This window comes from Streptopelia decaocto (assembly GCF_964273445.1).
Source record: "Streptopelia decaocto genome assembly, chromosome: 1".
Taxonomy (NCBI): Eukaryota; Metazoa; Chordata; class Aves; order Columbiformes; family Columbidae; genus Streptopelia; species Streptopelia decaocto.
Genome location: NC_138663.1, coordinates 74416160 through 74439712, shown reverse-complemented (window position 1 = coordinate 74439712; position 23553 = coordinate 74416160). Strand labels below are relative to the sequence as shown.

Here is a 23553-nt window from a genome sequence, read left to right as displayed (position 1 = left end):
TCCTGTGAGGAAAGCTGAGGGAATTGAGGTTGTTCAGCTTGTAGTAGAGTCTGCTTCAGAAGATCTTTAATAAGCAGTCTGCTGATACTTATGGGATTATTGAGAAGATGGAGCCGGGTTCTTCACTGTTGTACATAGCAGAGGAGAGAGACAACAGGTATAAACTGAAAGGAATGAGGTTCAGTCTGGACAAAGAGAGAAACTTTTGCCTGCTGGGGACTATGAAGCAGTGGGACAGGATGCCTATAGAGTTTGTGCAGCCTCCATTCTTGGAGATTTTAAGACGTGACACTATAAAGCCCTGAGCAACCTGGCCTGATCTCAGAGTTGACCCTGCTTTGAGAAGGAGGTTCAGCTTGAGACCTCCTGATGTCCTTTCCACCTTGAATTATCCAGTCATCTTATGCCTCTTTCTGGCAGCTTAGACCCAACAAAGGCCAGAGTAAGGACATTCCTTAAACAGTGTGAAGCCTGTGGATTAATGATTTGTGAGCATGTGAATACAAGAGTGTGCAGTGGAGCTGTGCTTCTCATCAGGGTCCTTTTACTGGTTTTGCACCAATACACTAGTAAGAAGACAGCTTTCCTTTTTTTTTTTTTTTTTTGGTCTAACCTTTTAGTGAGGAGGAAGGCACGGATTCCAGTGGGCTCTGGCTGCTTCTTTAGCGAGGGTGAGTTGGAGAGGCTTTGACTGTGCAGTTAGAAAGCTATTTTGAGACTGGCCAGTAGCTGAGCTTGAAAGTCTTTAAGATGTCTACCCCACTGAAACACCACCTTATTGGCTCTTGGGACCTGGTATTGTTGGTGCAAAGGCTTTAAAAGAGACCACAGAAAGCTAGAACTGCACATCATGCAAAACTTTCATGGGCTAAGTAAACAAATAATAACAGCTGCAGGTCTTTTTGATACTTGGTGAAATGTGACATTTTCTTGTGCTTTGGACTTGTTTTCATTTGATTGTTGGGCTGGCTGTGTTTCCTGATTGCATTTTATTATCCTATGAGGGCTGTATTTGGGAGACTGGACTGGAATGCCAATCGGAGGCCTGGGCTTCACTCTTTCTACATGGTCTTTAGCAGCTCAGTTAGGATGTGGTGGTGTATATTTCTTACTTAAACCTGTCAGAGTTAAACATCTGAGTCCTTTTATGACAGACACTATCTTCACTGTACCTACCCCCTCATGGAATTTTATCTGACCATGGGCTCGGAGTTCCTGTCTTGCTTTCACTGTGAGGTCTCTAGCGCTTATCACTGCAGTGCTTGTCTTGGCAGGCTCCTCCAGTCCTCAAAGCAACAAGTAAAATAATTTTCCAGATATGACTTGTATGGAAATCATTGAGAAAACGTCTTTGTATTTTGCAGCATCTGCTTGTATAGTGAGATCTTTCAGTTCATTTTCAATAAACTGCTTTACTGCCCTCGTTGCGGGTAGGACACAGGAAAGGAAGAGCTGGACAAGAGTGACCTTAGTATACAGTACTCTGAAAACTCTGTGTTGAGTGTTTAGGATAAAGTTTCTGGTCTGGAGCATTGCCTGTCTCTCCATTGGTTCTGTGCTCTGTTGAACTGAAAACTAATATTTACTAGAAAACCCTCAATGTGTGTGTTGCAAATGTGAGTATTTTTCAGGGTTTTCCTTGTCTTTCTGGGTGACATTTGGGCAACTCCAGCAACTGGGCATGTGCACTTTGTGGTTTGCAGGACCATTTATCTTAGCTTACTCATCCTGTAGAATTATGTTGCACAGCAGAAAAGTTGCTTTTTTGGAATTGCAAGTCATAGCTGTCACCTCCTTTCTATTTGTGTGAAGTTTGTTTGTTGGGGTCTGTACTACCAGCTGTAGAAGACGGTGCCTTTCTTTTACTTCTTGTGTTCTCCTGCCATCACTGCCTTCAGAAGTGAGTCTGTTACTCTGTACTTCTCTTGACATGTTCAGAAGGACAAGCAACATCAAATGTTTTCATATTTGCACAGGAGACTACTTTCGGTGGTGGCTGTTAACCTTTTCATGCCTTTGGAAAGGGGGGCAGAGAATATGGGGAAAGCAGCAAGCTGAAGCAGGTAAAACTGCTTGGGCTGTTAATTAACTAAGGGGGTTTCATTTGGGTATCTAGAAATGAGGTGTCAAACCATGAGAAGGGGAAAGAAGTCAATGGAGGGATGGAAACCAGCTCAGTTCATAAAACGTGTTACCACGAGCGGCAGTAGTGACTTTTTTTATGCTGAACATTCTGCTTGATAAAGTTTACACGGTTGTATTCGTATGTGGGATCAGAAAAAAGAAAGTTTGTAGGAGACAGTAAACTGAAGTGCTGTTTTCTCCCTGATTTCTTCATGATGGAGAAGACAAGAATTGAATGAATGGACTAGGCATTTCTCTTCCAGAGTAATGCTATTAGCTTCTGTTTCTGACAGCTTCTGCTGTCTCTCCCTTGGTGATTTGCTTTGCCCAGACCCATCAAACATGGGTACCTTAAGTGGTGAGCCGATTGTGGTTTCTGGAGTTGCTTTTGGATAAAGGAGTCTTGTTGGTGCTGGGCACCTTGCAGAAATCAACCTGCTTTGTGGGCGATCTCTGACTGTGAGTGCCTAGACTGTGACTGCGCTGTTCCCTACCTGCTTGTGCCCATCAGCTTTGGTTGCAGGAGTACACAGAAGCCTTGGGGAGTACTAAGCACTGTGTAGTAAAATATGGTATTTAACGGAGTATTAATGACAGTAAATTTAAAAAGCTTTGCAGGTTTTCTACTGGGATTGGATACAGGCCAGAAGTTTCCTTCAGTCCTTTGCTCTTCTTATCAGACTTTTTCTTTCCCTTCATTCTCATAAGGTGGATTTGACTCCACCTTATTTCAGGTGGAAGTTGTCCTGGTGCTCATATGGTGTGCTTAGGAGAACATAATCCTCCACCATTGCTTCGTGGAAAGAAATGACCTTTTCTGTGTTGTGATGGAATTGTAGCTGGGTGAGGCTGAGAAGTTATATTTTCCCCATTTTCAAGTAGAAGTTGTGTGCAGAAGGGGGGAGTGTAACTTTCTCTAGTTTGTTTTAGGGTGCTTCCAAGCTGCAGTTATTGCCTGTGATGTTTGACCCAACAGCTTGGCTTTTCCCTGTCAAAAAACTCTGGATTGAAGCCATCTGTTTACAAGGTCAGGACAACACAAGTGCCGAAGGTATGCTCACTTCAGTCCTGAAGTGCTGAAGCTGGATAGTTTTAGTGTGTATTATTTTAGTGCTTAGGAGCACTACATAAGGGATAGATGCTTTAGAGATTGTTTTATTTTTCGCCTTAGAAATAAGATACACACATGAGGGCCTGGGGCCATCTTTACCTGAAACATTTTCCCATTTATTAACAAATCTGTGCAAAAGCTAGTGCAAGGGGCAGGAAACGGGGGAGAAAAGTCTCACATCTGTGGAATGAGAACACATACACAGTGTTAAGTTGTGGGGTCCTGCTCCCAGCCTGGTGCTGATTCCAGACCCCAGAAGGCACAAAGGGTGTAAGCGATGCTGAGCTGTAAGAGCCAGCGAGCATCCCAAGAACACTGCAGCATGTTATGAGTAGCAAATGTGGCTTGTTGACCTCTTCTTGCTCATCCGTGTGAAAGGGAATGTTGTTCTGTTGTGGGCAGGGAGGACAAAGTGTCAGAACTGTTTGCTGGGAGCTGCTTAAAAATTTATGCCTCTCAGGCATAAGGAAATGTGCTTAAAAAGATGTGCAATTTTCAAAGCTGTGGGCTTGCTGTTGTGAGGTCAATGCAGGGAGACTGAAGCAGAGCTGACTAGGTCACTAGGTCAGTATGTCTGCTCACTACCCTACTGGGTGGCTTTTTCTGTACTTGAAAACCTCACTTTTGTAGGTGTAATTTTACAAATACTTTAAAACACCATTCTTGTCCACACTTTTATTTCTGCTGTTTTTTTTGTTTTTTTTTTTTTAAACTTCTCCCCCTTCCCCCCATCATTAGTCTTTGTGTGTCTACACAGTGAAAATTGACCTTATATTTTTTTCCTTTCTTATCTGGTTAGTTTTCAGGCACAGTGTATCCCCACTCTGTGCCACAATGTGGCTTCTGCAACCACTAGTGCCAGCAAAGGGGAAGGAATGAGTGGCAGCTGGGGGTGGAGGTGAAGTCTGGAGTGCCCCTTTGGTGACAGCATGGGTGCCTGCTTGTGCCCGATAAAGACAGCTACATAACTATGGCTTAGGACAATAATTAAATAAACAAGAAATAGGGACTTAAAGCAAAATGATGTATCCCAAGTTTGACTTTTCGTTCCGTACTTCTCTGTAAGCTTTTGTCAAAGTCTGCATCTTGCTTTTCTGCCTTGCAGAACCTATTTCAAAGGATTCCTATTTAAGTATTTGCTGAGTGGGTGTTAGACCTGTTGAATGAGCTGAGCAGAAAGGGACTAAAACAGCTGGGGAGCCAAATGCTGAGCTGAATTCTGGCTCAGTGCTTTTGTAGCTGTGAGGCTTGAATGGGATCAGTACAACTGCTGGAAAGAAGACCCGAATGTGAAATACGGTGGCTCTGCTTTGGTCCTGTGGGCTCATCTTGGCTTTTATCACTGTATTTATGCCCAGGCAGCTGCGGGTCAGCTCCGGCTTTGCCAGTTGTTATCAGAGCCAGATTAATACCACAGGAGGGGGATGTATCCGTTGGGTTTTGTCAGCAGTGTCAGTCCTGCTGTTGTGTTGTCCACGGCTGACTGAGGAAGGTGAGGGTGCCCAGCAGGGCAGTGGCTGGGTGAGGACAGGAGCATCCTTCCTCCTCGTCAGAGCCAGCGCTGCATTCATAGGGCCCTGCAAACAGCTGGAACAAAGAACTGGTTCCACAGTTGCTTGCTTTTTGCAAGCAGGAAACAAAAAAAAAGGGCAAAAAAGCACTAGCTTTTGCAGAGACTTGTTAATAAATGGGAAAATGGTCTCAGGCCCTTATGGGTGTATTTTATTTCTAGGGCAAAAATAAAACAATCTCTGAAGCATCTACCCCTTGCCCAGCTTTCCTAAGCACTAAAATAATGTACACCAAGACTATGTAGCTTCTACATGAAGCAGCTTGCTTTTTGCAGGATTCAGCCTTCTTGCTGAATTAAAGTGGGCTGTGTAACAGGCTGCTTAGCAATTACAGGGTCTGATTTTGTTTGATTGGGTGTTCAGCTGCCAGTGCTGGCGATGCTGAAAGCCGCTGGCTGTGAAGTGCTGGTCTCTCCCAAGCTGCTGCCTCTCTGCCCGCTCCCCTCCTGCCCCAGCGCACCTTCCTCAGTTCAGGAGGGCTGGTACATGTGCAGCTGTAGCAGTGTTAATGTTAGTTGTCTCAACACAGGTCTCACCCACCAAAAATGCAAATTCATTTTTTTGACCAAAATTTAAATCAGACAAACAAAAAACTTGATAGAAAGATAAAATTTTTCATGGGAGAAAACCCAAAAGTGGTATTTCACCCTCATAAACAAAACAAAGCCTCATCTTCCCATAAATACTTCTGACTGTCCCAAGTGTCGAATGTGCTGCTACCGTGTAGATACATATTTTACCCCTGGCAAAAATAAAGGGGAGATCTTTGTTCTGGCAGTCACAGAACATACCACTCATCTGTGTTAAGTTTAACACATCCATATAAGCAAGCGCAATGTGCTCTTTGCAACTAAACATCTGGAATATTGTGTCCAGTCTTGGGCCCTTCATTTCAAGAAGGACAGGGAACTGCTGGAGAGAGTCCAGCGCAGGGCAACAAAGATGACGAAGGGAGTGGAGCATCTCCCGTATGAGGAAAGGCTGAGGGAGCTGGGGCTCTTTAGCTTGGAGAAGAGGAGACTGAGGGGTGACCTCATTAATGTTTATAAATATGTAAAGTGTGAGTGTCACGAGGATGGAGCCAGGCTCTTCTCGGTGACAACCAATGATATGACACGCGGCAGTGGATACAAACTGGAACACTGGAGGTTCCACTTAAATATGAGGAGAAACTTCTCTGCTTGGAGGGTGCCAGAGCACTGGAACAGGCTGCCCAGGAGGGTTGTGGAGTCTCCTTTGGAGACATTCAAAACCCGCCTGGACACCTTCCTGTGTAACCTCATCTAAGTGTTCCTGCTCCAGCAGGTGGATTGGACTAGATGATCTTTTGAGGTCCCTTCCAATCCCTAACATTCTGTGATTCTGTGAAACCAAAAGCATTATCACAGCCCTTTCCTACAGGTTGCCTTTAGCTTTACTCTTCTGATGCTTTAAGTTTTTCCATTTCTTTAAGTGATAGGGCTTAGCTGTATGAGTGCCTTGTCTGCCTACCGAGGCATATAAATGATTTCCTTTATTACCACAGTTCTGCTTTGAACGCAGTCCCTTGATACAGTGCCTTTATGTGGATTTGATCAAGTCTTTGCCTTTGATCTGCCTGGGTTTATTAATTCTCTGTTACAATTAATGGAGGCTTTGTCTTTCTCCTGCAGTCTTTATTAAAAATCTCAAAGCCTTTTGTAAAGGTTAAATGATTAGTAATGTACTAACAGACTCTGATGAGTTGTGTGTGTGGTTTGTCTCTAGAAGAGAGACAAAGAGTCTCAGTGTATCAGTATGCACTACATTTGGGGCTGCTTTTAAGTCTTTCAGGCCTTTCAGTGCAACAGTTTTTCTTGGAAAATACTTTTTTTTTTTTTTTTTTTTTTTTTTTTTTTTAAAAAAAAATGTTCCTGAAAGCCTTACAATTTTGAAGACAACTTTTTGCTAAAAGGTTTTAGGGGTCAGGTAGAAATCCTGCCTCTGTTGGTCTGGAACAGGTTAAGGAACAGACAATGCAGGGTCTTCACCCACCAGGGACCTGTTGCTTCTGACACCTTATGTGGGAATTAAAAGCTCCAGCAGATACTTGATCTTTTATGCAAGGGTTGGCTGTTTCATCAGGGGGATTTGTCCCGTGGCCACATCTGACCTGAGATGTGAATGAATGAGGGTCATGTCACTGGTCAGAGTGGGGTAGAAATGGTCTTGAATGTGGACTTTCTATTTTGCACGGTTATCTGAACTCTTATGAGTTGCTGGCAGGTGGGTCACTGTTTGAAAAAGTGCAGCTGGTTGCAGTTTTCTCTCTGGGAAGAGTAAGGAAACTTGGGCAGCAGTAAGAGATTGGGGGAAGGAAAAGAGCTTCCCGTGCAGTTCGTGTTATATGGTCTTTGCATGTGTCCCTTCCGTGTGCTGTTCCGGCCGAAGAGGATGACAAAGTCATTTGAACAAATCATCTGTAATGGAGCCAAGGGTGACAAACCAGTCTGATAGTTTCCCAAGTTAGGGTTTAGTCACAAGATGAAAGTACATTGTGTGAAAGTTGCGGTCGGGCAGCGCTGCAGCGCCAGCTGGGCACTGGTTGAATGCGGAGGAAAGCACCGTATCCAGGAACCCGTGATTAGCGTCACGACAGCTGCTGCTTTCTGCGGGGTGGGATTCAGCCTTGCAGTCAGAAATAACTAGGGCTAAAATTAAGTAGCATTTACCATCTGTTTTTGTAAGAGGCAGAGGCTTGGGGTCAATTTTTTAATAATAAGGCAGTGAATGGTAAAGACTTAAGAGGTGAACTGTGCTGTTGTTGATATCTTTTAAAATTACTCTAAAGTTATTAAGAGTGAAGGTAGAAAGGATCAAATTGTTGACATCAGCTTGGTCTTTCTTATAAAGAGGAGAAAGCGGCAACTTTTCTTCTTTTTATAGCTCTCCTGCTGACTTTAAAGGCCATTTCCTGACTTGTGAGAAATCCTTGATGGCCCTGGTGGAGCTTCCAGCTTTCTGCAGCAAATTGCCCCTTTTCTGTGCAGTTTGCGTGTAATCCCATGCACCGAGACAGCCTGCCTGGTTTACAGCTGTAGTGGTGTGTAGCATGTGTGTATGCGATCCACTCATTATATTAATTTGTTTGAAAGGCTAGCACAGCTTCCAATGTGACTAAATCATGTTGACTGCTGACATGGCCAGGAGATTGCTAAAACACGGGAGGGCTGCCAGGAGCCCTTGCTGCTTTCCTGGGGACCGGTGGAGAAGTGACCTTTTACCCGTGAATTTAAATTTCTGGTTTAGGGAAGCAGGGTTTTTGCTGAGTGCCTTGGCCACTTGCCCGTCCCTGTTACGTTTGGGTTTTGCAGCTGCTGGCCAGTGGGATACTGAAGCAGTTTGGGAGACTAGTGCTGCCGGTTAACTGAGGGTCAGCTCAGAGAGATCCCAAGCCAGAAGGGAGGGAGGTTATAACAGACATCTGGGAGAAATCATAGCTAATTCTGCAAGATACCTTTCCCAGGCATCATCTTTCTATGCTTGTAGTTACACCTGACTCGTCCTGTGTTAGTTCACAGCTGAGTCATTTAGACAATTGGCAAGTTTTATGTTAAGGCTGTAAGCCTTCAGCAGAGCCTGTGTTGTGGGCCAAGGCGGGTGCAAAACTTGTTTGTGAGCAGGAGAGTGTTCCCTTGATGCTGGGGCTGCTCATACGAGTTCTGCTGGTGTGTCTGAGGGAGACCTCTGCCCTGGAGTGCCCCATCAGGAGCAAACAAACCAGCCCAGGGCAACAAATACAGGAAAGGGAACCAGGGGACCAGCCTTAGACTAAGTGACGCTACCCCAGCCTGTCCTCAATTTCCTACCCCTTCCTGACTTCCCCTAGTGCAGGATTCCTCTGACCGATCTATGAAATTATCAGGTTTTAGAGAAAGATGTTTTACACAGGTCTCATTTAGAGGGCGAAGAACTGTGGCGACACAAGATAGGAAGATGTTTCTTGTGGGGAAGGAAAGGGGAAAGAAGGGAACCTGTGAATGGGCAGGTGGAGAGCAGGCAAGTAGGAGCAGTGCCTCATGTGGGACCTACTGTGACTATAACCTGCTGTGCCAGCACAGCTCTGCTCTGCCAGTAAAGTGCCCTCTTGCATGGATGGCTCATTCAGTGCAGGTATAAGTCGTACAGCGAGGTCACTGTTGCTGACACAAAGTCGGGAAGGTTGGCATTTGACAGCTGAGTCATATCCATAGTCTTTTACAGTACCTTTGGGTTTGTGAAAGCATGGGCTGGAAGCTGTTCTTTGTTGTAAATTTGCTTTAAAACACTTAATCAGGTTCTTCTCAGAAATGAACCTGTTGCTCTATCCTGACTATTGTTTTAGCTATCTTCACTTGCTCATTTGTGGGTTCTCTGTTTTTTTCCAGTATTGGGGCTCGGTTTCCTTTTCCTGCTTCTGTTTCTTTGCTTAGCAGTGATAAGTGAATACTGGGGGCAGCGAGCAGGGAAAAAGTCCTCAGTGTTTGTTCATGCACAGCATGAAAGGTTTCTGGAGTGCAGCAGATGCTGGGACTCTGTGTACACATACGCAGGCACGTCGCAAAAAGAGCCAGAGGCAACGAATGCATTGCAAAGAGCAAGTTTTATTTTAGTTACTTTTCTACTGGGGGATCTCCGAAGTCGCACCTAAGCTCCCAGGTAGAGGTAACACAAGTGGGGACATAGGCACTGGTAAGTTCAGCCCTGGTAGAAGATCACCGGGCCTGCTGAGCTCGCCTGTATTTCAAGGCTTCAGGCAGGCACAGCCTCCCGCTCTTTCTCACAACAAAGCAGGAATCTCAGACATAGTGATAAGGTGCCTAGGGTTTCTCACAGGCCTATGTTATCTAACACAGAGGTTCTACTCATCAAGCACACAAGGTCAGTAAAACAATTAGTGTGATGTATGTGCTTTTTCTACAGACAGGTGCAAGTCACTTGAGCAGATTTACATTTACCTAACCTCCTCACCAATCTTGCACTACATTCCCATACAGACTCCTCTGGCAAATGTATGTTCCTGAGGGCAATTGCTTCTCTGCATGCTGGCTATTGCTCTGTGAACTTGTGTGTTCCTGAGGTGAGCTGTCGGGGTGGGGGACCCGTCTGTGCATTGGCCAGAGCTTGGAGGTGGCTTTCTCAGGAAGCTCCTTGCAGAGGAGCAATCTTTGAGGTTCTTGTGCCTGCTCTGAGGCAACCAGCAGCAGAACTGGCAATGATAGGGAGGTATTCTTGTCTGGGAGTCCATGGCCAAGTGCTGTGTCCTCCCTCCTGGCCCCCACGCCCACATAGCAGCTGGCAGGCTATCTTAGTGCCTCCTCCGATGTCACCGTGCCTGAATTAACGTAGGTTTGGCAGTCCCGAGGTGGCAGCCCCTTATCCAGTTGCTGCCTCTCCTTCAGCATTCAGACGGCCCATGCGGTTCATCGGCGACCTGCGTGTGCCGCTGGGATTGGGATGGCCGGGCTCCTGTGTAAAAGGCGCAAAAAAGGAGGTAGGAAAGATTATGGTTGCAGCGAGAATCTCTTCCTAAGCTGTCTGCCTAGGACCTGGTGTATGAGCTCTCTGTAAGCCAGGCTCTCCTTGGGCAGAAGGCTGTGGGCTTTCTGCTGGCCTAGCTGTGCTTTGCTGGTAGCCATAGGTGAGGATGATTTGGTCCTGTGGGATCTGGCCGGGCTACATGGGATCGGAAGTCAAGTGTAAGGGCTCTATGTGGCTCTTCATCTTGTGAGGGAGGGGGCTTAATACTCAAATCCATGTGAACGTTCTCTTTCGGTTCAGTAAATTGCTCAGAAACAAGGTATTCGTGTTAGGAAGAGTGTGATACTTTTCATACTTTTTAAAAAGTGTATAATCTAATTTAACTTGTAGGAATAAAACCAGTTTTGCTGTATTTCAGAGTATTCTGTCTTGAAATCTGTGCAGTATTTTGCTTATATAGCATCCACTGAAGACAGTACCGTGTGTTCACTGCTGTGAGGAACTTGGCAGCTCCCTTTCTGAATTTCCAGGGCATTAGCAACAGCGATGCCCTGGCCTTATTGAACGCTTGGCATTCCCAGAATGACAGCAATGCTATAGTAATGAAAAGAGTTACATCTAGAAAGAAGGCTGGTACTTTCAAACAGTGTGGTTTAAGTGGAATCTGGGCATTTGTAGTCCCCGCAGAGTTTTAACCAACTTCACCTGTAACGTCCAGTTTCAACATGATTTTTCATGTGTCTCCTGGTGGCTGTTTTCCTGTTGGCATCACAGTGTAGGAGCTGCTTGGGTGAGAAAGCTCTAGTTGGGTGTAAGGCAGGCAGGGCTGGGTAAGGCATGCTGTGAGAGCTGTTGTGGTCTGTTGCATGAGGCCTCGTCACTCCCTGACCTTCCTTTGTAGAGGTTTCCAAAACATGAGGATGAATGCAGCAAAGGGATAATTAAGAGTTTCTTTAATAACGACATTTATTCAGGAGGTTAAATCTCAGCCTGCAGACATTGTATTCTGTTTGCAGTGGAGAATCCTGTTCTGTTCCCGTTGCAGAGGTTAGACAATACCAAAACCAAGCTGTGCCTGCTGCTGCAAACCCCTTCTCCGCAGGCTTGGTGCTGTGTTAGCTCTAACCAGCCACTGACATGGTTCATAAGCCATAAGGTCTCAGAAATATGGGATTGGTTGCTTACTGAACATAAGAACTGCATTTCATAATTGAGGATTTTAGTCATGCTCAATATCATGCCATGAACCAGAATTCAGTACCATCTTGGAACCGCAATTAAGAAATGTGGTAACTTGTTTTAAGCACCTTGTTTTCAAGTATCTGTGAGAGGAGGAGTGGGGATGGTAGTGTATTTGTTGTCCCTCTCCTCCTCTGGGGCAGTAGGACCACTGTTGTTTTCCTCTTCTGTTGCACATGGAAAAAGCAAATGCTGCTACAGGATTTTGTAACCTTTGCAGACTGCAGGCAAATGATAGCCTGTGGTTTGATTTTCCATCTGAATAGGGAAATCGTGACTATTCTTGCAGGAAGTGCTTGTTGAGATACTGTGACTATTAGTCAACTGTTCCTCCTTTTTTTCCCCAGATAAGTTTGTCTTGCAGACCTTATTTGTCTGGAAATCCTTGTGCTTTTTTCCCCCTAAGTATGGGACTTGGACTTCTCCCAGAGAGACTGCAATACCACAAATGCTGCCACAAATTACTTTAGCCCATACTAACACAGAACTGTCACTGAATAGATGGAGTTACTGCAGTATCTTTGTATCGCTTATTTCAAATGCTTGTACTTCAATAGCTTGGCTTATAATAAATAATCATTAACTGAGTTTAGGAGGAAATATACCTTGGAGAGTATAAAATTGCTGCAGCATTGCTAGTGCTTTTCTTACTGTAAAGCTCTGTGAAGATACTGAACAATTATTCAGTACTTTTTTTCAAGTTCATTTCCTCCCATGTGGCAGGATGTAGGAAAGTATTTTAATATCCATTTTATTGATGAAGGATACTTTACTGACTTTCGCAAATGAGAGCTGTAGGTTTGGGATAAGAGCTTGAAATCACAAATTCAAGATTCGGGTTCACCAGATCGTGCTACGTCTATTTTTAGCCAGTGGTAATGGTAGATTTAAATACATTTTCGTCTTTATTTAGTAGGTCTCTCTGGGATTCTCTGAGGCTTTTAATAAGGCCAATAGCAAATTGCAGCTCCTAGTGTTCTGCAGCTGGAAAAGGTGGTGATGAGTGCTGGACATGCTATCAGAAATTGAGTTTGTTTTTACAGTTTGCATCTGCTCTAGATCTGGGCCATCCTGTGGACAAAGCTCACACCCCTTCCTTCTGGAGAAACAAGCACTCTGAGGTTCCTCCTATTACAGAATTGGGTTTCTTGCAAAATATTTTCAGCCAGTAGTGTGGTGTCTCAGTTTTATAAGAACCTATAGAAGGATGTTTCTCTGCTTTTATTTTCCACTGTGGCTGCAATTCTTAATTCTATAAACTGTAGGCCAATTTTGAAATGGATCTACCAGATGTTTTCTCTTACTATGAATGCCCACTTTAACCACTACATGTCTGCAAACTTTGCATTTATTACAGTTTTTCTTTCTTTTTTTTTCCTCCTCTTCAGTGAGTGACCTCCAAGAAGAAGGTAAAAATGCTATCAATGCACCAATGAACCCAAGCGCTGTGGACATCCACCCAGAAGACACACTATTAGGTAAAGTATTCAAGATACAGACCTCAATTAAGCAATTATTAATAAAGGTGGCCACTGTGACCCATATCCATTGCTTTACTGTTGAATGTAGATTGCTTAGTTGAAACTGCAAGAATTGGGCATGAGGATTTAGAACTGTTGTATGTTACATGTAGACTAGAAATTAGACGGGCTAAAGTGAAATTTGAAGAGCAGTGCCAGCTATGTAGATACACTTAAACTAGGTAGTATACAGGAAAATTGACTTGTTCAGTGAATTGGCAGAAAACTTGTTCTTCTGTGGTCACCCTGAAAGCAAACAGAAAGTTGAGATTTGCAAAGAATTAGGTGGAAAATACTGCTGAATTTGTCTGTTTAAGAGTTACTTCAGTTCCATTAACCCACTGGCCAAGTGGATGTCTCTCTTTATTTGTCCTCATGGACATCCTGCTTTGCTAAGGAAGTTGTGTGTTCTCTGTATATATACATTGGAAACTGAAGTGCAAAAGGACCAACCCACAGAAAGTCTGCAGCAGAAGTGTGTGGTTGCTCCTATGGAACCTTTAGACTGCCTTGTCTCAATGTACATACTACACTGTTGTTAACTAGTGGATGCCATGTCCTTCCTTGGGTTATTGCTGCCACATTGCAAGTGATGGTACAAATGACAAAATGGGTCCTGATACTGAATGAACAGATGAGCATTTAGGCTGCTAAAAATAGTAATTAAATGTGATTAGGATAGAAGTATATAAATGCTTTATAGAAAGAAGGTAAATATTCTAATTCCTGTTCTCTCCATTCCCTGCCCTCCCTGAGTCCCGACAAGAGCAGCAACATAATTTAATAGCAACAAATGTTTAAAACTTGTTGAAAAAAAAAAGTTTTCTTCTTTTCTGGCCTAATGTATGGGATTAGCTGAAGCAAGCTGTCATAGAAACAAATAATAAAACAGGAAATTAAAAACTATTAGTCATTTAGATTTTCTGATTAGAAGAGTAGTAGGAACTGCAAAGTGCTGTTCTTCTAAGACATGGGCAAAGTGTTGGTTTCTCTGTGTATATGTACGGATCAGGGGAGTCTCCAGTGATTTCTTCTGGGTACCACTAAAGGTGTATATGACTTCAGAAGATACAGGACCACTCCTGAAGGCCTGTCATGCAAAGACATGGCCACAGGTGAACCTTAAGAAAAGTTCTGTGGTGAATTGTATACCGTTATGGGTCAAACCTTGTTCAGAGTTTCAGTTAGTGGTATTTTGGGTGTGTAGTAGTTGTCATTTCCTTACGACCAGACTGCCTGACTCATCCCAGGGAGTAATGAGGAAGTCAAGGAACAGGGGAAAAAGAGCAGCAAAAGAATTCATGTTTTTTCGTAGGCTTCTGGAAATTTGTCACGTATGCTCAGATATCAGGGTATTTTTTTTTTTTTTTTTAATAAAGATAAGGGGCCCTGGAAAATACCGAACCCAAGTGTTTGGGTGAATTCTAAAGTAACCCAGTCAGATGGTATGGTCTGTCTTATCTCTAGGATGTGTGAGTGTTGTGTTTGTCATCTGGCAGCAGTGAGGTCTGGCTCTGCAGAAGGAAGTCACTGTAGGTTGGTCGTTCTTGGAAAAGGTTCCTCTATGCAATGTGGCAATGGCCTGACCTGTGGTCATACCGAAAAACCCCTCCTTTGTCGTCATGCTGGAAGGAACTGGGAAATCAGTAGGAAAATAGGACTCTGTGCGGCCTGTCTACACTCAGCTAAAGATAAATCCATGGGGGATCTCAATAGTGATTTTAGCTGAAGAGATGGGGATTACCTCCTGTAGCTGTGACACGATCACCTATCCTTGTGTTCTTGCTGTAGTAGCGAGGGTTTGCTCTCCACTTAAAGGAACAGATCTAACCCAGATCGCAGCTACCACTTTGCTACTAAAGGGGCTGACATGAAGGGTGCAAGGAGACATCTGCTACTTAAAAGCAAGCACCAAAATTTAAGATACTAGACTTGCTCCAGCCGTTTCCTAAATGCTGGTATCCATATCTATGGTAACATACAAACATACGTGTGTCCATGTGTGCTGTTGTGAAGATAATTCTGCTAAAGGTTGTTTGGTTGTTGGCCTTGCCAAGCTCAAGTTGATTTTGCTGCCAATGTTTCTATATCAAATCATCCCTTCTAAAAATTATTCTTTATATTCATGCCTCTTGTGGTTGTCCTGCTGGCTTTTGGGGAGCATTTCTCATATCTCTCCATCCCACAGCAACAAAAGAAATAAAGACTGCATGCCTGAGAAATCTGTTTTATGTTCTTCCCTCATGCACATGTACAACTGATGTAAATTGGGGTAATTTTCATTCTGCAGCTTAACCAGAGGTGAATGCGCTCAGGGCCGTGTGTGTGACCAAGTTTCAGGGAACCAGAGAGCGGAGACACAAACTGTCAGCCCAGGTCTCAGCAGCTGCAATGAGTGCAGTGCCATAAGCTTGGGATACTCTTCAAAATGGTGTAATTTGGAACAGGTGTTTTAAAATATAAATTAAACACGAGTTGAGGAGAGGGAGAAATTAGTTGACTGCACTTTTTGGTATGTTGATATTAACATGTTCCACAGGGTATAGAGAACGGTGGTTTTCCTGAGGTATTCTGCAGGGTCTGAGCTGGGGAAGATCAGTGGTAACAAACTTATTTTAGGGAAGTTAGGGCTGGGTTCTCTTTCTGCGTATCTCTAAAATGCCTAACACTTTGTTCATAGGATTTTCCCTTTCTCAGATGATGAGTAGGTACTGTCATTTCTTGATCAGCTGACAGGCCACTTCATGATTAGGAGCTGTTGCAGTATTTCAGCAGTGTATATTTGAAGAGGTTCTAACTAAAGGTTCCCATTTTTCTTGGACAGAAGAGAATGAGGAACGCACCATGATTGATCCTAACTCAAAAGAAGACCCCAAGTTCAAAGAACTGATCAAGGTAGGAAATTACTATTTTTTCCTTCTTCAGTTCAACTGGTAAGATGGTGTAATTGACAAGCTGGTTACCAAGAATACAGTTGAGGAACACAACTTGTTACTGAAGTATGTAATCTGTAAAAATGGAGGTCATCAACCAGGTAAGGCGCTAAAAGCAACGAGAGCAACAAGAAAAGGCTGAACATCAGGGTGCGCATGGTAGTTAGGGGGTAAGGCTCCATTGTCCACTTTTATCTTTGTGATTATCACAGCAAGGATCAGTGCTTAGCTTGAATTTACCTGCAGTCACTGCATGTAAACCTGAGTTTCTTCTGTCTGTGGAAACAGGGAAGGAGCTTTGGAAAGTGTTAGTGAGATTTCCAGAGAGGAAAGAGTAGGGCTGAAATGAGAAAGGGTGTGGTAGGGGACAATGAGGAGACCTTTGGTATTATAAGAAAGTTGGAATTGAGATTCTTCTTGTCCTATATTATGTGGTTGGTTGGTTGTTTTTTAAGAAGAAAAGTCCTCATTATTCTTATGAGCTAGGGCAGGGGCCAGATTGTCCTGAATCTGTATTGTCACTGGAGACACCTGTCGAAGGTGTTGCTAATGGTGTTCCCAGCTGTGCTGATGTGAGGTGTGGCTTTCTGCCTCAACAGTGCTTATCATGGAGGATTTAGTCCTGAGCGATTAGTGTTTAGGAGAACTTTTTCTATGTGGTAAGTTGTTGAGTTTACCAGTGAAAACTTGAGCAGGGTGGGAAGGGCTGGCAGCTCTGAACAAATGTGATCTCTTTCCAAAAAGCATTTGTGCTTGTGTTGCAGTTCCCACTGCACTTTCTCTGTACTATTTTAAAAAATTATTTTTGTTAGAAATGACAACGCAGCTGTAGCTGAATGGGTCTGAAAACTTTGGCTAGTGTATACTGTCCCCAGACAGTGGGTCAAGCTGTGGCATGTTCCTTTCAAGAAACCTTGTGCGCCCTGGCTGCACACAAATGCTTCAGAATGCCTCAGCAAACTGCTCACCTGGTACATCTTTAAAACAAGCCGAGTGATCTGTTAAGACTGCAATAACACGTTTAAGATTACAAAACCACATCAAACTGAGTTTAGCAAGGAGCTGTACTCGAATTTCTTTGTTATTCTAATTCACCTGGAATACATTGTGGTTTTAAATTGAGTGAATCTGCACATTCTTTCTTTGTTAGTACCTAAATCCATTAATTCTCTCAAAAGGTACAGTGGCCTCGCACCACTCTTTCAAAAAATACTGTGGTTTCTTTGATAGTAGAGCAGCAATATTATAATGAATAATTCAGCTGAACCAGAGTCATTGCAGTGAAAGAACCAGATGCACTGTGACGCGGGAGACTTGATATTGAGATCAGAATTGCTTTTAAATTGGGAGTTTTGCTTTTGAATTTAATATGAGTTGGTGTGTCTTCCCTGGATGTCATAGTCTAGCAAGGTTATATTTTCTGGTTTCAAAACCTGAAAACCTCCAGGAGGAATGAAAATCAGTGATAGAGAAGCACTCACACGTATCTGAGTGCACAGAGCACATTGCAAAATCAGGCTCTGGTTCACTACACCGGTTTACACTTGAGTGAAGAGAGTAGCGTGTTACCCGTTGAACCAGAGCAGCTGGTGCAGGGAACAGCATGTAACTGGAGATTGTTGCCTTGGGATCATCCTCAAAGGAGAGATGTGTCCTGTAGAGTGCCTACTTGAAAATTATGCAATTTAAGTAATTGCTAATCATTTGCATACCTCTCAGCAGTTGAAAGTTTTTTACAGATATTCAGCTAGAGAAATATTTAACACTATGTTGGTGTGAACCTGTAAGACAGGGAGAAATTTTAATTATGTTGGCAAAACCTATTTTATGCCACAGAGTTCGGATAATGCAAAAAAAAAATGAGCAATTTATTCCTTGTTTTCTGTTCTTCAGTAGTTAATGACATTTTCCAAGAGCCCCAGCGCTGAATGTGAACTAGCCATGCTAAGTGCTATACAGCAGCAGCCAGCAAAAAAGGCTGCCTGCCCCACAGAGTTTGAAATGAAAGATCTCCGTGGACTAGCAAAGAGTGAGGAGTTGAATAGATAGAGGTTTTTATAGTTCAAAGTGGTTCTCTCGCTTTTCTGCTCGGAGAGGAATGTGTCAATAGCAGCAATAGAGCCTTGTGCCTTTTGAAATTTGGCAGTACGACTTAGTTTAATTGGTGCCAGCCCAAATCTCTTTCAACACCAGAGTTAGACGTGCTAAGGGTTTGCCATCATTGATTTTGAGTGTTTCTGTTCTTTCAGTCACATCCAGTTGGGTAAATGGATCTCAGTGAAAAGAAGCAGCAGAGATATCTGTTGCTGACTCTGCTTTAGTATCTCTTTGTCTCCACAAAATGTTGTTTTAATTTCTGCTAGCCTCATAAAACAGGAATTATATGCACAGTGAAGTGATCAGTGCAAGCTCGTGTAAGCATTTGGAAGTGATTTTGACTGAGCTGTTGTAACTCTGGAGAGACAGATTGTATAGCATTGTGGTAATGCGGAGAGACCAAAAGGGGTAGAACAAAATGAAACAACAAAAAGCCTCATTCCTCACTCTTACTAAAGCAAGAATACAGTGAATCCCCTTGTTGAAGGTTGCTTAGCTGGGGATGCTAAAATACGTGCTTTAAATCCTCTTGCACATATGAAAATCATCAGGAACTAGAATTACACCTCAAAGCATTGTTTGCTATCATCATTGATGGTACTCTAAAAATAGTTGGCCACAATTTGTCAAAATGAAGTGATGTGATCAAATAAGTTCCCTCTGTGGCCAGCAGCCTTTTTTTCATCACTTTATTTGCCCTGTGTAGTCAAACACAGTTTGGTACATGGCTGAACAGACCCAACGCTGAAAACTCAGACCAGGGAAAGAGAGATGAGTTATTGTTTTATTTTTATATAAATATATAAATATGCATATAAATAATTTATTCACAAAATACTCTATCTCTGGTGTCTGAAAGGTGTGAGCTGCTTTTATTCATTGTCCCATATTTGCCAGGTGACAAGTGCACAACTAACTTAAAGTAAGCATTTTAATTAATAGCTTGGACTGGTTTGTGATTGAATACAGAGGTGTCATGTGATATATTGTGTCTTCTTTTATACCTCAAGATCGGGATTCTAGTCACAGAATCACAGAATGTCAGGCATTCAAAGGGACCTTGAAAGATCATCTAGTCCAATCCCTCTGCTGGAGCAGGAACACCTGGATGAGGTTACACAGGAAGGAGTCCAGGTGGGTTTTGAATGTCTCCAGAGAAGGAGACTCCACAACCTCCCTGGGCAGCCTGTTCCAGTGCTCTGGCACCCTTACTGAGAAGTTTCTCCTCATATTTAAGTGGAACCTCCTGTGTTCCAGCTTGAACCCGTTACCCCTTGTCCTACTGTTGGTTGTCACCGAGAGAGCCTGGCTCCATCCTCATGACACTCACCCTTTATATATTTGTATATAGTATATATACATATAGTATAGTATGTATTTGTATATAGTCTGTATGTTATTGTGAATCTGTTTAAAATTCAGTTGCCATTAATATCGAAAGACCCCTAGTTGGTCCATGTCACCAGTTCTAAAGAGTGTTTGAGGGTTCTTCTAGCTCTCTTTTGAATACTTAAAAAAAAGTGGAGTCTGATGCAGGCTTTCCTTGTTCATGTGTGTTTCTTTGTGTATTGGCTGTAAGGGTGGAAGAAATCTTTTTCCCCCCTTCTGATTCAGATACGGTTGAAAGGTAAAAGTTCCAAAAGCTGCATTGCTGGTCGTCATCCTAAAGATAATTAGAGTTAATAGGCTGTAGGAATTGAGTCAGAGACTTTGAAATTACATTTTAAGATTTCAAATGAGTGGCTGATTTCCTAGGGTTGTCTCATGTATTTTGGTAGGAAAAGTATGAAGAAGAGCTTCTATTAATTGAATCCAAAATTTTAGAACAGCAGCTTGCAAGAACCGGGTCCCTTCTGAGAGTGCCTTTCCTCGACAAAAGACAGCAAGCCACAGTTGCAAGATGGTTTCTCTCCCTGCAAAGACTTCTGTAAGATTGGTTGATACTGCAACAAATTTGGCCTTTGAAGCCTCATTTTAAACTGCTGCAGGTCCAAACAGTGCTGCTCTGAAATGAGTGAACAATGCTCATTTGTAGTAAATCATTCGCTGTCCTGGAAAATATCACCTTTTCCATATCTAATTTTATGGCTTTTTTACATTCACTGTGGTGTAGAGAAAACCAAAATGAAGCCGCTGTCCTTTCGTTAAGGTTTCATGTGTGACCAGATGCAACCCTGCTTCCTAAATGCTCTGTGGACTGCATTTGAAAACAAGCAGCCTTCTCTTTCTTTACAGGCTACCCGTGCTTTGTGCTGAGTCAATTGTTTCCAAGTCTGAATATGAATTTTTAATATTAATGTCTATGCTCAACCCTGAAGCCAATTAAACTTTAATACCTTTGATCTCTGCTTCCTTATTCTCTGAGAAGTCAGGGAGGAAAAGGGTCATTGAAATCAGGGGTTTTTCTTTGCTGTTTTTGGTGACTGGGCTTCCTGTTTTCCTATTGTGCCAGATGTGTTGATGTATTTTGTCTTGTTTTTCATTTTGTTCATTACTGTATAGCAGTGAATGTGGGGTCCTTATGCCCTTGAACTCTGCAGATTAACTCCGAATGTGCCTCACCGTCATCCTGCAGAACAAAAATACTTTACTGAGCTGGTGAAATTTGATGAAAAAACTCATCTTGCACAAACTAAAAATAACCAAAAACCAAAAAAAAAACCCCACAAATAACAAACTGGCCAGGCAGACTCATTTTTCCTTCTAGATTTCTAGAACTCTTCTGTTTCAGCTGTCTGCCTCATGGCAAATTTCAGTTTTCAGTCCAGTTTTTAGTAATGCAGTATGGCTCATTTAACTGAATGTATGCCTTTGTCCTAAAAATGATACAATAAATGGAAATGTCAGAATTTAAAGCACCACTGGAAATTTTACAACTACAAATGCATGTGTCTGAGCATTTGAAACACTTCAGAGATGTTTTATATGAGTGTCGATATCCATGAAAGGGCTGACATGATTTTAAGGATATGAGGATATTATATTAAAGTTTTAAAATCATGCTGCTAATCCCAAATGCTATAGAAGACTATAAAAAAGCAGCTTTTTATGAAGGTATGACAAGTTAAGTGACCTAACAAACATTTCTATGCACCTGCATGCTCTTTTGTGGGTCTCAAAGTACCAAAGATGAGTCTCTGGTACATTGAAGACCATTAGCTACACATGGGATCTTGTGGTGGCTTCACCAGCTGTTACATGTAAGGCTGTTGTTAGGGCTGATGCTGGGACAACAGGCTTCGGAATAAAGCTCTTCCTCAGGCCTGCAGTGTTTCTCTTATACCCAATATTTAATGCAGCAAATGGAGCTCTAACTTAAATGGCAATATTGAACAGTAGTTTTATGAAGTGCAGGCATAGAAGTGAAGGAATGGGTAGAGGAGTGTGAGACCAGGCAGAGCCAAGTTAAGCGTATTTTCATGCACAGGAAAAACTCTCTGGCTGTACCTTCTGTCTGCTTCACACCAAGTACTCTGTGCCTATTTAAATTTTTAGGCGTTCGGGTTATTGAATAATTTCTGCTTCTTTCCTTGCATGAAGAAGCAACTGCAAAGAACTGTAGAGCTGATTTTCTGTGAGCAGAGAGTGAGAAAGTATTTCTCCATGTTAGTCATTCCAATAAAGAACACGGTGCTTTATTTCCCTTTTAAAAGTTAAAAAAAAATTCTATGCAGAAACATTTTCCAGACTCCTAATTAAGAGACAATCAGGAAATCAAGAGGTAGGGCAGCAGATTTTTGGGGCTTGTTTGTTTTTTTAATTGCAGCACTTGTCAGGCTTCAAGAGCCATTAAAAAAATTTAAAAACTTGGATTTTTTTTTTCTTAAATATGAATTGTGAATTCATTTGCTCAAGCAGAGCTGGAGTTGTAGTCTGAATACTAAAGAATTTAGAATGTTCTTTGGGATATTTTGCTTTCATTTAGATGCTGAACTGTTTAAATAATAAAACAACTATGGCTAGACCTTGCTTAATTTGTATCTCTTTTGTGTATTTTTTTGCTGAAAGTTTTTCAGTGCTAAGTTTCTCTGAAACATTAAAATTCTTTGTAGTTTAACACCCTGTAGCCAAAGCTGCTTTATCATTCCAGTGTACCTATGCTCTTGGAAATTGTTTGCTCCTACATTAGAAGGTGCTTCCAGATTTTTATTTTAAATTCCTTCGCATTTTCTAGATTCTGCATTCAATACCATTCAGCACAGGGAAGACAAATTGTTAATTTCAGGTTTCAAATAGTTCAGCGTTTTGAGTCTTCCTTAACAAAGCTTCTGGGGCCTTCTGAAAATCTGGCCTCTTTCCATAGGGACTGCCATGGGATCTGGTTATCAAATGATAATTAAAGCTGAACTTGAGATGGGTTTTTAAAGTCTGCTCTGTAAATCTCATGGACAACCCAAATCTTCTATGACTTCGATTTCTTAATTTGCTTTTCTACTGATGTCTACATGTGTCAAACGTGTGTCATTTTGGAACTGGGCAGTCACCTTATTGACAGGCTTCAAAAATCTCTTTCCAGATGATCTGAGACAAGAAAGTATCTCATTATTTAGGAGTCACTTTTCTCTATCGCAGGTGGACAGTTTTTGAGGCCAAAGATGGTATCCCTCTTCTCTTTGTCTCCCAGCTGTGGTAATCCTTTGCTAACTTGTCTAATGTCTCTCTCCAGCCCTTTACCATAAATGTCCTTCTATCCCCTCAGAAAGACTGAAAGAGACAAGAATAGCTGACTGGGGTTTTCTCTCCAAATGCGGTCATGGTTCTGATCTGCTGATGGGTTTATTTAGGCTGCATCTTCTTGCGTGTAACTTTTGCTGGCTGTAATCTCTGATCTCTAATTTCGGTTGGGGTTTTCAATGGAAATCCAAAGGCTTGATGCCCTATGTCTGACGGTAGCTAACATGTGTGAAAATCACAGCTTTAAGTCTAGAGGCGAAAGGCTGGGCAGGGAGAGTTTACCTGACCCAAAGGCTACTCAAGGGGCACCCTGAGAAGGGCAAGAGGATGAAATGCTGGAAGAACAATTGCCTAGACATTTTTCTTTCTGCCCATATGTGATATAGATATCAGGCCCTGTGACACAGGAGCAAGATGTTTTCCAGGGCATATTGGAGCATGTGTCAGGGGACAAGCTTCCCATCATTTCTCCCATGACCACAGCAAAAGCGGGAGGACGACGGTACCTTCCAGAGCATAGTGCTGCAATGTCCTTTTCAATCTAGGCCCTCAAGTGCCAGTGGAAGCTGGTGTGGCAGTGGGCTGGGCTGCTCAGGCGGTTGTCAATTCATTGGCAGTGCAAGCCAGGTTTAGATTGGATATTAGGAAAAAGATCTTCATGGAAAGGGTTGTCAAGCACTGGAACAGGCTGCCCAGGGAAGTGGTTCAGGCACCATGCCTGGAGGTGTTTAAAAGATGCATAGATGAGGTTCTTAGGGACATGGTTTAGTGACAGTGTTAGGTTAATGGTTGGACTCAATTATTTT

The 23553-nt window shown here is 42.7% G+C and overlaps 1 protein-coding gene across 3 annotated transcripts in view; it reads left to right on the top strand.

Moving 5' to 3' along the window:
* PARVB (parvin beta) overlaps positions 1 to 23553 on the top strand; it is a 69639-nt gene that overhangs the window by 13457 nt on the left and 32629 nt on the right. The window contains exons 1-3 of one of the 3 annotated variants that reach the window (XM_082076407.1): positions 1763 to 1900; positions 12912 to 13001; positions 15868 to 15938. In XM_082076407.1, coding sequence (XP_081932533.1) covers position 1900; positions 12912 to 13001; positions 15868 to 15938 — 162 coding nt within the window. In that variant the 5' untranslated portion in view covers positions 1763 to 1899. Of the gene's footprint in view, positions 1 to 1762; positions 1901 to 10165; positions 10298 to 12911; positions 13002 to 15867; positions 15939 to 23553 lie in introns of those variants that run through there. The other 2 variants (XM_082076406.1, XM_082076405.1) reach the window with 2 other exon arrangements.